The sequence below is a fragment of the Triticum urartu genome, chromosome 3A (genome assembly GCF_056163025.1).
Source record: "Triticum urartu cultivar PI428250 chromosome 3A, HENAU_Tu73, whole genome shotgun sequence".
In the NCBI taxonomy this organism is placed as follows: Eukaryota; Viridiplantae; Streptophyta; class Magnoliopsida; order Poales; family Poaceae; genus Triticum; species Triticum urartu.
Window position 1 is genome coordinate 530,630,106 of NC_141875.1, and position 13,756 is coordinate 530,643,861.

Below are 13,756 nucleotides of genomic sequence, written 5' to 3' on the forward strand. Positions count from 1 at the left end.
CATATAATCTTAATCCTTTACCTATTGAAGAAACTCATGGTCTTGATAACCCGAGACAGGTAGTAAAGGTAAATTCTCTCTATAGATATGATAAAGCTGAAATCCCATTTACTAAGTTTGCTAGCCCATGCTTAGATGAGTTTGATAGATTTATGGCTAAGCACGAAGATTTTAATGCTTATTTTGGTAGACAATTGAAATACAATTCAAATATGCTTGAACACTTGGGTGATTATATGCCTAATGTTAAAGGTGAACTTAAACTTATTAGTAAACATGCTTCTATGGTTACCACTCAAGTAGAACAAGTACTTAAAGCTCAAAATGATTTTCTCAATGAATTGAATAGTAAGGATAATGATAATGCTGTTAGAGTTATGACTAGAGGTCGTAGAATGACTCAGGAACCTTTTTATCCTGAAGGCCATCCTAAAAGAATTGAGCAAGATTCTCAGAGAAATAATATAGATACACCTAGTTCTTCTAAAAAGAAGAAAAAGAAAAATGATAGGACTTTGCATGCTTCTAGTTAACCTGTTACTAAAACACCTGAGAATCCAAATGATATTTCTATTTCTGATGCTGAAACACAATCTGGTAATGAACCTGAAACTAGTGATAATGTTAATGTTCATGATGATGCTCAACCTAATAATGATAATGATATAGAAATTGAACCTGCTGTTGATCTTGATAACCCACAATCAAAGAATCAACGTTATGATAAGGAAGACTTTGTTGCTAGGAAACATGGTAAAGAAAGAGAGCCTTGGGTTCAGAAACCCATGCCTTTTCCTCCCAAACCATCCAAGAAAAAAGATGATGAGGATTTTGAGCGCTTTGCTGAAATGATTAGACCTATCTTTTTGCGTATGCGATTAACTGATATGCTCAAAACCAATCCTTATGCTAAGTACATGAAAGATATAATTACAAATAAAAGAAAGATATCGGAAGCTAAAATTTCCACCATGCTTGCTAGTTATACTTTTAAGGGTGGAATACCAAAGAAACTTGGAGATCTAGGAGTACCCACTATACCATGCTCCATTAAAAGAAACTATGTTAAAACTGCTTTATGTGATCTTGGAGCCGGTGTTAGTGTTATGCCTCTCTATTTATATCGTAGACTTGATTTGAATAAGTTCACACCTACTGAAATATCTTTCTAAATGGCTGATAAATCAACTGCTATACCTGTCGGTATTTGTGAGGATGTGCCTGTTGTAGTTGCAAACGTTACTATTTTAACGGACTTTGTTATTCTTGATATTCCCGAGGACGATAGTATGTCTATTATTCTTGGAAGACCCTTTTTGAATACTGCAGGGGCTGTTATTGATTGCACTAAAGGCAATGTCACTTTTCATGTTAATGGTAATGAGCATACAGTACACTTTCGGAGGAAACAACCTCAAGTTCATAGTATCAACTCTATTGAAAAGATTCCATCGATTATATTTGGAGGTTTTGAATTTCCTCTTCCTACTGTGAAGAAGAAATATGATATTCTTATTATTGGGGATGTGCATATCCCCGTTGAGGGAACATAGTGTTATTCGAAATTTCTCCGGTTCCATGTTATTCGGAATGAGTTCATTAACAAGACTTGTTCAACCTTGTTAGTGGATTCCTTTTGATGATCATGAGATGGATGAAACTAGAAGGCACAACCTTCTGTACCCTCCTTTTACTTTCTTTTATTTATATTAAATAAAATAAAAATAAATATTTTTCTGTCTGTTATCTGATTATCCGTGCAATATAAAAATACCTCGAAAATAAAAGTTCTCCAAATGCCCTGAAATTTAAATATGATTTTTTCTAGAATATTTGAGAATATTTGGCACTGAGAACACAGCAGGGGGGTCAACCACCTGCCCACGAGGGTGGAGGGCGCGCCCCCTGCCTCGTGGGCCCACGGTGGCCCCCTCCACTTATCCTTTCACCCATACACTTCTTCTTCCTCCCCCAAACACGAATAACCAGCTCAAACCCGAGTCCAAGCTCGTTTTGCTGCCATTTTCGATCTCCTTGCTCAAAGCACCTCTCACAAAACTGCTAGGGGAGATTCTTCCTTGGTATGTGACTCCTCCATTGGTCCAATTATTTTTTGTTCTAGTGCTTTATTCATTGCAAATTTTTGCTGCTTAGGTGACCCTGTTCTTGAGTTTGCATGTCAAATTTATATGGTCAAAAGTAGTTTTGATGCATGATATAGGCTCTAGGCACTTGTAGGAGTAGTTGCTATCAATATTATTGAGTTTGGTTTACTTTTATTTTGAAGTTACTAAAATTTTTAGAAAGTCTTCAGAGGAAGAAATATGTTTAGGAAAATGTTCCAAGGTGGTTCTTCAAGGAAGCAAGGACCTAGGCCTGCAATGCGTGATGCTGATGATGAGCCACCAAGAGACACCCCAGTGCGTCCTTGTGAATGGCCTTCTGATAACTTTATGGATCGAGCGGGAATTAAGGAAGAATTTAATGCATGTTTGCGCAACGCTGATCTTGTGAGCTTCGAAGAAGAAAAGTGCAGCCAATATCACAATCTCACTAGTTCCTTTGTGAGGAGGTTTGAATTTTCATCTTCACGTAATTCTCCAACTGTCCTGTTTGATCTTTATGAAAATTCTTACACTATGGACTTAGAGGATTTTACCACAGCTTGCAAACTTCCACAATGGGGTAGTATAAGGGATCCTCGCAAATCTGAATTTAGAGATTTTCTTGCTAGTATAACTGTGGGAGAATCTAGAGATATAACACAAGCTACCATAGGGAGCATTCACTTTCCTGCTATACATTATTTTTCTCTCTTCATAGGTAGATGCAGTAACGGTAAAGATGAGGCATGTCACATGTGTGTCCCTGACCTCAGTATTCTTAGGAGTGTTGTGTTAGAAGACAAATCTTATAATTTGGGAGCCATTCTTGCACGTAGGTTGCATCTTAATAGATTTAATGGAGATTTCTTTGGTGGAATTTATGCAACCCGCATAGCTAATTTTCTTGGTGTAGCCATACGCGAAGATGATATTGAATTACCTCCTGCTTACCTAGACTTTAACGCTATGGTTCACCACCAGTTTGTCGAGAGGAATGAATCGCCCCTCCAGTATCGACTAATCTTTGACAGACGCCGTGCTGTCCATATTACTCTCCCTGCTCCTGCCTTCTTTGATCATCAGGCAAAAGGAAGATATGTTATTACCAGAGAGGAGGCAGATGAGTACGAGAGGAGAGCGAAGGCCGCTCGTCGCCACGCTGCAGCTCAGGAGGTGATAGCCGCTGCATCTCAGTAGGACCCCAACTATTACTATGGATATCCGCCAGGCCAACCGTGGCCATAGACCAACTTAGACCAAAAGATTAAGCTTGGGGGAGTACGTATTTCTCACCGACATTACATTTATGTTCACACACTCATTGCTAGATGTCGGTGCTCATACTTTTTCATTGTATCATCCATGCTAGTTTATTTTCCTTTTATGCTTTCTTCTTGTGTGTTTAATTAACCTGAAGAAAAACAAAAAAAATAGTTGTAGCTTTTAATTAATTTACTTTCCATGCTTGTAGTAGTAATTAAAAAGAAAACCCCAAAATATTTCCTGTTCTTCTTTTGCTTGTTGGGAGCTTTCTCGTGTAAATAGTTTTATTTCTTTTCTTTTCTTTGGGGGTTGATAGGAGAAGACCATAAATTAAATTGTTGAAGTGGCTCTTATATGCATTGTTGTTGATCTGACAAAAGATCCCATATTGCCTTGTCTTCTCCTGTTTATTGAATGCTTGCAGATTCCAGCTTAGTCCAATGCACGTGCACTATTATTATTATTCACATCATTCGGTCATGCAAGTGAAAGGCAATTATGATGATATATGATGGACTGACTGAGATGAGAAAAGCTGGTATGAACTCGACCTCTCTTGTTTTTGTAAATACGATTAGTTCATCATTCCTGATTCAGCCTATTATGGATAAACATGTTTGCAATGACAACTAGAGATCATAGTTTCTTATGCCATGCTTGATTAGCTATGAGTTATAATGGTTTACCTTGCATGCCAACATGCTATTAAAATGGTTATGATGTGGTATGATAGGGTGGTATCCTCCTCTGAATGATTTAAGTGACTTGACTTGGCACATGTTCACGCATGTAGTTGAAACAAAATCAACATAGCCTTCATGATATTTATGTTCATGGTGGATTATATCCTACTCATGCTTGCATTCGGTGTCAATTAATTTTAATGCATGTTCATGACTTTTGTCGCTCTCTAGCTGGTCGCTTCCCAGTCTTTTGCTAGCCTTCACCTGTACTAAGCAGGAATACTGCTTGTGCATCCAACTCCATAAACCCCAAAGTTATTCCAAATGAGTCCACCATACCTACCTATATACGGTATCTACCTGCCGTTCCAAGTAAATTTGTATGTGACAAACTCTAAACCTTCAAATAAATATCATGTTTTGTATGCTCGAATAGCTCATGTATCAACTAGGGCTGTCCGTATCTTCCATGTTAAGCGGGTTATTCTCAAGAGGAGTGGACTCCACTCCTCACTCACGAGATAAATGGCTGGTCACCGGGATGCCCAGTCCCATGCTGTATGCAAACTAAATCAAAATAATTGCAAACAAAACTCCCCCTGGGACTCTTGTTAGTTGGAGGCACTCGTTGTTTCGAGCAAGCCATGGATTGATGCTTGTTGGTGGAAGGGGGAGTATAAAATTTACCATTCGGTTTGGGAACCGCCTATAATGTGTGTAGCATGGAAGATATTGCCATCTCTTGGTTGTTATGTTCACAATGAAAGTATACGGCTCAAAATATTATTCACCTTTGTTTCAAAAACCGAGCTCTGGCACCTCTACAAATCCCTGATTCCCTCTACGAAGGGCCTATCTATTTACTTTCATGTTGAGTCATCATCCTCTTATTAAAAAGCACCAGTTGGAGAGCACCGCTGTCATTTGCATTCATTATTGTTAGTTTACATTGAGTATGACTTGACTGGATCTCTTTTACCATGAATTACAATGTCTAGTCAGTCCTTGATCTTTAAAGGTGCTCTGCATTTATGTTTTGTGGTCTCAGAAAGGGCTAGCGAGATACCATCTTGTTATATCATATTATGATTGTTTTGCAAAAGTGTTGTCATCTGAGATTTATTATTATGACTCGCTAGTTGATTATGCCATTGATATGAGTAAACTTGAGACCTAAGCGTTATTATGAATGTGGTTAGTTATAATCTTTGTTGAAAACTTGAATGCTGGCTTTACATATTTACAACAACAAGAGCAAACAGAGTTTCTAAAAGTTTTTCTTTCTCACTTTGAGTTTATCAACTGAATTGCTTGAGGACAAGCAAAGGTTTACGCTTGGGGGAGTTGATACATCTCCGTCGTATCTACTTTTCCAAACACTTTTGCCCTTGTTTTGGACTCTAACTTGCATGATTTGAATGGAACTAACCCGGACTGACGCTGTTTTCAGCAGAATTGCCATAGTTTTCAGCAGAGATAGCAGAGACGTCGGGAAAGGATTGCACGCGCGCGGGAAAAAGCTGTCGGGCGTGCGCTAGTTTTGGCGCGCGGCATCTGACGTGCTTTATAAAATCCAACGCCCTCCCACCACTCTGTGCCTTGCCACCGCTCTCTCCCTGCTCCGTGCCTCGCCACCGCTCTCTCCTCGCTCTTTCTCGCCTCGCCGCCGCCGCGCCACCATGCCGCTGCGTCGCCGGGAAACTTGGGGATACCGCGGCGTCCGCGCGCGCCCCTCCGGCGGCTTCTCCGCCGAGATCCGGTTCCGCGGGATGCGCCTCGGCCTCGGCAATTTCGACACCGCCAACGAGGCCGCCCGCGCGTATGACACGGCGGTGTGGCGCCTCCGGTGGCCTCATAGAACATTGAACTTCCCCAACGTGTCGACGCGGGAGCGGGCACAAGAGCTCGCGCCTCTGCCGTGGCTTATCACCGACGAGGATTGTCGCGACAGCCGGAGGAGGGAGCACCGTCTCGGCATCACCGAGATGGAAGAGGAAGCCATGGCGCTGTGGTGCCAACGCTTCCTGCAGGACATCATCAACGAGCGCGAGTTCTATGAGCAAAGGAGGGCGGAGAGGGATAAGAGGAGGGCGGAGCGAGCCGCCTATCGCGAGGACAAGCATAGGCAAAAAGCAGACGCTCAATTCAACATGAGGCTAGGAGCAGCGTCGCCCTAGGAATCCGACGACGATCGGTATCTTCACGCCTGCAGTCTGACGTCAGAGGAGGACATCACCGAGGAGGAGTCGGACGACGAGGAGTAGTTGAATAATCTATTTTTTTATCTATCTATGCTGAGAACTATCCTCTACTCTCTATCTCTACTTCTCGATCTCAGCACTGTAAATGCTTTTTTAAAGCGCCGCGCATTGCGATTCTGTTGGAGATGGTCTAACATGGCAGACGAGTGCTTTAATGTTGCGCACAAGATGCGCGAGTATTACTAGTAGTATATTTTTCTTGCCATGTTGAGATTTTTAAACCACGAGTGCGAACATGCAGAGGAGCAATGAAGACCAAACACGGGATATTGGGGACATCTTCAAGGAGCGTGGCAAGTTAAAGAGGAGCTGCACCGAACCTATAAAACGAGCTTTGGTAAGTAACACTATTTCAATTACTTCCGTTTGGTCTCGTGTTCTTCGATGTGTATATGTTGTAGTTTCTGTTTCTCTTAAGCCTCGTGTTCTTCGATGTGTCATAAGAAGAGTCTTAATCGCCCTAATGCTTTCGTTTTTAGCTTGATGTAGGAAGTGGGTGTTCTCACCTTGTAGTCTGTTTTTATTTTTTTCCTTTTGAATTCACTTCTCCCAGTTCTATTTATCTGGCTTCTACTAAATGGATCTGGATTGCTTTGAGTAATTATCTAAAAAAGAAGTAACTTCATGTCAGGATGCAGTTCCTGCAAGGAGGGAAGTATGGTCAACCTCGAGATCATGTTTCCAGAATGAGACTGGATTACACAAAAGGTGCCAGTTCCCTAATGATGCTGGATTAGACACAAGGTGCAAATTCCCAGATGATGCTAGATTACACACAAGCCAGGTGGAGCCGTCAGCTGTTCGTGTCCTCATGGCTCTAGTAAAGGCTGAAAGAAAGCGTGCATCAGCCCTTGAGAATGTAGCTGAGTTCTTGAAGAAGCGAAAAGAGCAATCAGATGCTCTCTTCACCCATGCCAAAGAAGAGATGGAAGAAGCCAGAAATAAGCTAGCAGAGGCAGAGCAGGCTAGGCGTCTCCTGCTATCTAAAACTGTTGTCAATACAAAATTTCCTTCATAGTAGCTAGGTTCAAATGTTTATCCAGTCAGCATGCCTGTTGTGATGTCCGTGCATCTACTGATGTGGCACAAAATATATTTTTCCGGGTCATGTAATAACAACAATTACTTTCCAAACAATAACAGACGAAGCATTGGGCATGGTATAGTTCACGCGCAAGCCCGACATTCCAAGTTCAACTTCGACATCAAACTCATGTTCACAGATATCTCCACATTCATACATAATGTCCACAACCATGATTGTCGGAGTAATGGGCCACGGGTAGCCTAACCCGAGCCCCCGAGCCTTTCAAGACAACGGGGCCAGCTGCGCCCCTCAAAGACGTCAGATAAAGACTCCGCCTTCTGGCGGCTGGTTGGCCAAGCGGCCGAGTTCCGGAGGGCGGCATCCCGACGGGCCGACTCCTAGAGAGCGGCCTCTAGAGAGGCCGACTCCTAGCAGTCGGCCCGGGGCGCCCTCAAAGTCCGCGCCCTCATCAAAGAGACAAGACGGGTACGGCTATAGTGCAAGCCTTCCCCCCGAATCCAGGGACGTGCGTGGCCACACTGCTCCGTACAGGCGGAGATCTCCGCACGACGCGGCACTATTGCCTCTCCCCCCATACGTCACACCTGACAGGTGGAGTCCTGTTACCACGAAGGCCTGTCAGGTATGGCTTGCAGACGGCGGGCCCTACCTGGCAGCCAAAGTGCTAAAGTTGGAGGAGGCTGGGGCAGCCGGACCTCAAGGAGCCGGCTACCAGCAGGCGGCCAATCCCTCCCTTGGGCCCCATACGCCATCAACCAAATGAGACATGGAGTGGCAACAGTGATCGCCCACCAGGCGGCGGGACTGTAGCCACGCCTCCCCGACCAAGCCTGCGTCATTAGCGTTACGGCTATAGTGATCAGCATCCGGCAAGACCCGCAAGCGGCGGGAGCGGCTTGTCGGCTCCGTACCAGACCAGGCGGCGGGGCCCACCAGGTGGCCAAGAGGCTGGCGACCAGAGAGAATGACGACCGGGCCCTACGCCCGGCCGGATTACCATTGTACCCCTGGGGGGTAGGCCTATATAAACCCCCCAGGGCACCCATGCAAAGGGTTCGGCCCTGTTAGGACTAGACTCATATCTAGAGGAGGAGAGAGCGTGCCTGACTTCTTCTACCTCTAGCAAATAGCTCGAGGAGCACCGTTGTACCACTTACGCATTAGTGATCATGCGGAGACCCCGCAGAGCAGGACTAGGGGTGTTATCTCCTAGGAGAGCCCCGAACCTGGGTAAAGTACGCCGGCGTTTGTGTCTACGCCTCATCCCGCTTCCAGGCACTGGCGACGTTCTACTCGCTCCCACCATGATAAGCCATCCTTTGGCATATGTCGCATCCAACCCCCGACAATGATTCACTTCAAAGCCAAAAAAATTGAGGAGAGTTATGAATAAAGAAAAACCGCTAGTTCCTGCTACCAGTGCGAGCACAACAAGTCAAGACCATGGGTAATTAATTATATTTTGGTCACTTTTTCTGTTCTAAACTGCCGGCCGGCTCGCGGAAGGACGTGTTGCCGGCACACCCGTGGATTGAATGAAGGCAGGCGGGGCAGTCTGAAGCCAGTTGCATGCGGCGAGGAGGCGTGTTCAGCCGGGCCTGCAGCGAGTGGGGCCCTCTTGGCTGGCGCGCCAGTTCAATGCCTGCGCTATGAGAGGTCGCGTCCGTGTTAGAGCAATCACTCCCTCTTGTCCTTTTTTGTTTGCGTATAACAAAATCTCGTTTTCCATTCACATTTTACAAGTAAAATTCGTGGACAAACTTTGACCCAAAATACGATGGGGACTAGTAAACCAGAACGGAGGTAGTAGGTTTTTTAATCAAAGAAGGGTTTACCCCTTCCAATTTTCATTACTGAAAACCAACATCTAAATCTAAACATAGTATTTGCCCTAGAACTACCAGGTTGAACATCTCACAACATAAACCCACACAACCATACGCCAAGGAGGTACGTAGTAGGTAGTACTATGAATTCCATTTTTGCTCCATACCAATCGTTCTAAATACTAAGTACTTATAACGCGCCATTGAAAATCGGAACTCTTAACCCCGCTAAAAAATGATATTTTAAACGTGGCTACTCGATCTGTGGAAACTGGCGAGCCACCGCCTCTAAGTCATTCACATGTGGTCCCGACCATCAACTCCTACGGATCAAATTATCACGCGAGCTGACTATTCCTACAAAGGTGCGCTCCACCACGTACCCGGTACCCACGAATGCAGCAATCGTGCACCTAGGGTTTTAGGGTTTATTTGTTAATGTTGCCTTTATGTAACACTCATGTGGGCGAGACAGCGAGAGACCGGCTGCGTGCGTGCGCCTCTTCTCTTCGTATATGTACTCCACCGTTTGTCTGGTGTCCACAAAATTATAATAACTACTAGCAATGTGCCAATGCATTGCCACACGATCTGAGTAGATTAATACATATTCACCGACTTGATAGAAACAAAAGTATAGTTTTGAAATACGTATATCACTAAAAAAATGTTATGTTTCACTCAAAATATATTCCTTTGGCGGTTTTGATGAGATAAGGGCGGAACATTGTTGGTTTCAAGATTCGAGAAGTGGTATATGTCTAATTTCTCCTCTTACTAGCAAGATGCCCGTGCGTTTCATGGAACATCAAGATCTTGTGGGAGAAAAGGATGAACGAGGGAAGGCCTTATTTGCAAATGTGGAGAGGAGTGCGGGTAAATTGCCATAGTTTCGTTCCTATCCATCAGATATAAATCAGAGGGCCTATATTGTAGGATGGCAGGCCCACCATCGTCACCAACTCTATTTTTATCCCTACTCTTATAAAAAGCATAGTCGGTGATGATCATGTGCCTGCCATCCTGCAATATAGGCCGTCCGATCTATATCTGACGGATAGGAAGGAAACTATGGCAATTTTGCAAAAGATACCCACACCCCTCTCCACACTTGCAAATAAGGCCTTCCCCTGTTCATCCTTTTCTCCCACAAGATAAACTACTCATACAAATGCATCTTCATGTTCCGTGCAACACATGGGCATCTTGCTAGTTGTTGCAAAAAGCCCATGTGTGTGTGAGAGAGAGGGAGAGAGGAGGAGGACGGAGTGCATGTGTGACAAAGACACAAAGAGTGTGTGTGCGAGATATATCAGCTTAAAATGAGGTGATAGTGTGTGTGCACGATCGAGAGGGCGTGTCTCAAGAAGGGAAGAAAAATATACATAGATACAAGGAGCGGGAGAGAGACATGTATGCGATAGTGGAAGCATGAGTGTGTGGGTGTATAAACCTATCTAGAGGCTAGTCGATAAATGTTTGTGAGAGAAATATGAGACGGGGGTGCAAAAGCGAGAGTTTTGTGTGTGTGAGAGAGATACGGTAGTCGGGAAGGGGAGTGGAAGCAGGAGTTGCGTGTGTGTGTGAGAGAGAGGGGGCGGAGTTTGTCTGATCGATAAACAAATGAATAATGTCAGTCTGGGATGGATACGAAAAGGAGACCGCAACAAATGTTGTGTCTACAGGAGAGAGAGTAATTTTAGTGGTATGATTCATATCTAGAGACATATAGGGTGTGTGAGAGAATCCCATAGAGAGAAGGACAAAGTGAAAGACGAGTGGAGACTGTGTGTGTGGCGGCGAAAAATAAAGCTTAGGTACCTAGTGATACGAGAGAACGGTAGAGACGTGAGAGATAATGAAAACCGTGTAATGTATAATGATAGGGAGAGTGTGAGACTTCTCAAGGGAGACATCAAGAGACCATGTTTGCGAGGATAGGAGAAACATGAAGTGAGCGTGCGGGTGAGCTGGAGAAAAGAGAGTGATAGCTACATGAAGGAGCATGCATGCGAGAGAGATGGGCATGAAAGGAGTGAACATAAAAGGGATTCAAATATTTGAATTCGAGATGATTACATGTAATCCATACTCCAACCAAAATTGATCTATCAAACATGCATACTCATATGAATTCACGCGCATCTATGTTATTTAATATGTAGATATTACTGATCCATACATTTTAGTAGAACATAATTTGGTTTAATTTTTTGAATTCAACCTTATGATTTTGAGATTATCGTATTTGTAAATCATATTATATATATAAAGGAGCAGAATTCTTTGTTGTGCTTTTGAAAGTATATATTAAAAAATGATGTATATAGAATTTTATTCCAATCAAAAATGGATCCCGCCTGAAAAAATAGAATACAAACGGGATTCGAATTGAGTTGGCACGGTAAATGTGCACTCTGCAAAATTTGAACGAAGTGGGGAAAGTCACAGTAACCGCCCGAAACCAAAATCTGCGAGATGGAAATTACTACTGTCTATCCCTGCCACGCAAAGCCTTTCTGCTCGATTTCTATAGGTTTCGATAGGGGTAGGTTTGTAATTTCACTCGAACGTGACATAACCGCCTCTCACCCGGATTCATACACGATGGGCGCCAAAACACAGTGTGTCCTCGGCCGAAATTGACTCCCTCCCCGATTCATGCACGGTGGGCGCCAAAAACAAACTCTCGTCGGCAAATATTCGGTGTATGCGAGATTACCGTCCTATCCCCAACCGACTAATATTGCTGTGATGTAGGAAATTTGAAACAGGGGCTAAGTTTGTAAATTTCCTCGCATTTGAGACAAGCGCGCCCTGAAGACATGGTTCCCCCCTTCATCTCCACCTCCATTTCCCCATTCATACTCCGTGGGCGCCAAAACACCCTCTCCACCCCACCCTCCTCCGTCCGCCACCCCATCCACCGCCGTCCTCCTCCACCATGCCGTAGCTGATACCCTGACGCCGCCGTCCATTACAAGAGATCGACCTCTCTCATCCACGGTTTCGGACCGAGATCCTTGCATCCCGTCCTCTCGCTTCATCCCCGCCGTCGTCCACCTTGCCGGCGCCGCTCCTACGGCCGTCTCGTCCACTGCGCCCCGCCGCCACCGTCTACCCTCCTAGATCTGCTTCCACGCCGCCGACAGCCATCGCTATCGCAGCACCGTCAAATTCTCAGCAGATGCATACACGGCGCCGCACCAGAGGCGATACTCTTTCGTATTTGCTCAACTTATTTATCGCAGCAAGAAAATAGATCGCCACTGCTTTACTCTGATTTCTTGTCCATCACTTACTTGCTAGTTGAGAGCAAACATTGGTTGTGAAGTTGCCTTTGTCCGGTTTGCACCTTCAGATCCGCCATGGCACGCTCAACACTATACTCCCAATGCTTATGGTTTTTGCCTTTTATATTCCACACTAGTTAAATCATAGTAGACTAAATTTCAAAATTGGGTCAGTCGATTTTTTAGAGCTCGCCGGAGTTCACCGGTGCGAACGAAGGGGCTCGGGTGGGGACTTTGGTTGTTGGGGGGGGGGGTGGTGGGGCCTCGTCGAACAAAGACAACTCGATGTGAGTGGGGGCGGGGGTGGCGGAGGAACACAGGCGGTGGGGGCCGATGGTCCGGCCGGCGGCCCGTGTGGTGTTCTGTATGGGAAGAATCAAAGACGAGGAAGAAGAAGGGTTAGGAGACGTAGGATCTTCATCCAAACGCCTGAAATGGTCGACTGAACCAAATGCAGACATGCCTTTATATTCAGTACCATCATCGTACCTGCTTAGCACTGCTCCTAAATCCATCAAGCTAAACAACGTGCCACTCATAATTCCAAACTTGTTGCGCAAGTACGAATCTGATATGATGCTGATATTACTAAAACATATAACATTTAATTGGTCAGCTAATGTTCCTACTTTACTTTCGAAAAAGCACGTGCACCACATATAGAGAGACAGCAGGGAGTTGCTTTCTTAATGCGCTCTGGTTCATCATGTGTGGGCACTGCGCAACCAACATTTTATTATCCAAAATCTGCTTGCTCTTCTTTAGCATGTTCCTCTTCCATTCTTCTTTAATAAGTACTCTCTCCATTCCTAAATGCAAGTCTTTGTATAGATTGCACCATGGACTACATATGGAGCAAAATGAGTGAATGTACACTGTAAAATGTATCTGGATACATCTGTATGTGATCCATAGTGGAAATCTCTACCAAGACTTATATTTTGGAACGGAGGGAGTATGATAGTAGTACAGTATGTTCCTTGTAGTGAATATGAGCAGGGGTATTTGAAGTGTCGAGGTCTATACGGTCGGTTGGTATGGACACTTTGAACTCGTCGGGCCTCTTTGATTCGTAGGATTTTGTAAACATGGGAATAGGATTTGTAGTGTCCTGCCCACTTGAATCCTATAAGAATAGCAAGGAAATGCGGGGAGCTGTGTCGCCTTTGAGAGTTACACTGATATTAACAGTACCGAACCTTCAGTTGAAGAGAGCTGGTATCTGAAGGCTTTCTAGCCGTACCGGCAATGCTAGCACATATATTCCAGCAAGTTCC

General features: G+C 44.4%; 1 protein-coding gene across 1 annotated transcript; it reads left to right on the plus strand.

Moving 5' to 3' along the window:
- Window positions 1–5,642: 5,642 nt before the first annotated feature.
- Window positions 5,643–6,228, plus strand: LOC147980377 (uncharacterized). Its single transcript, XM_087516878.1, has one exon. It carries the CDS (start codon window positions 5,731–5,733, stop codon window positions 6,226–6,228), a length of 498 nt encoding a protein of 165 aa, XP_087373004.1. The 5' UTR covers window positions 5,643–5,730.
- The last annotated feature ends 7,528 nt before the right edge of the window (window positions 6,229–13,756 follow it).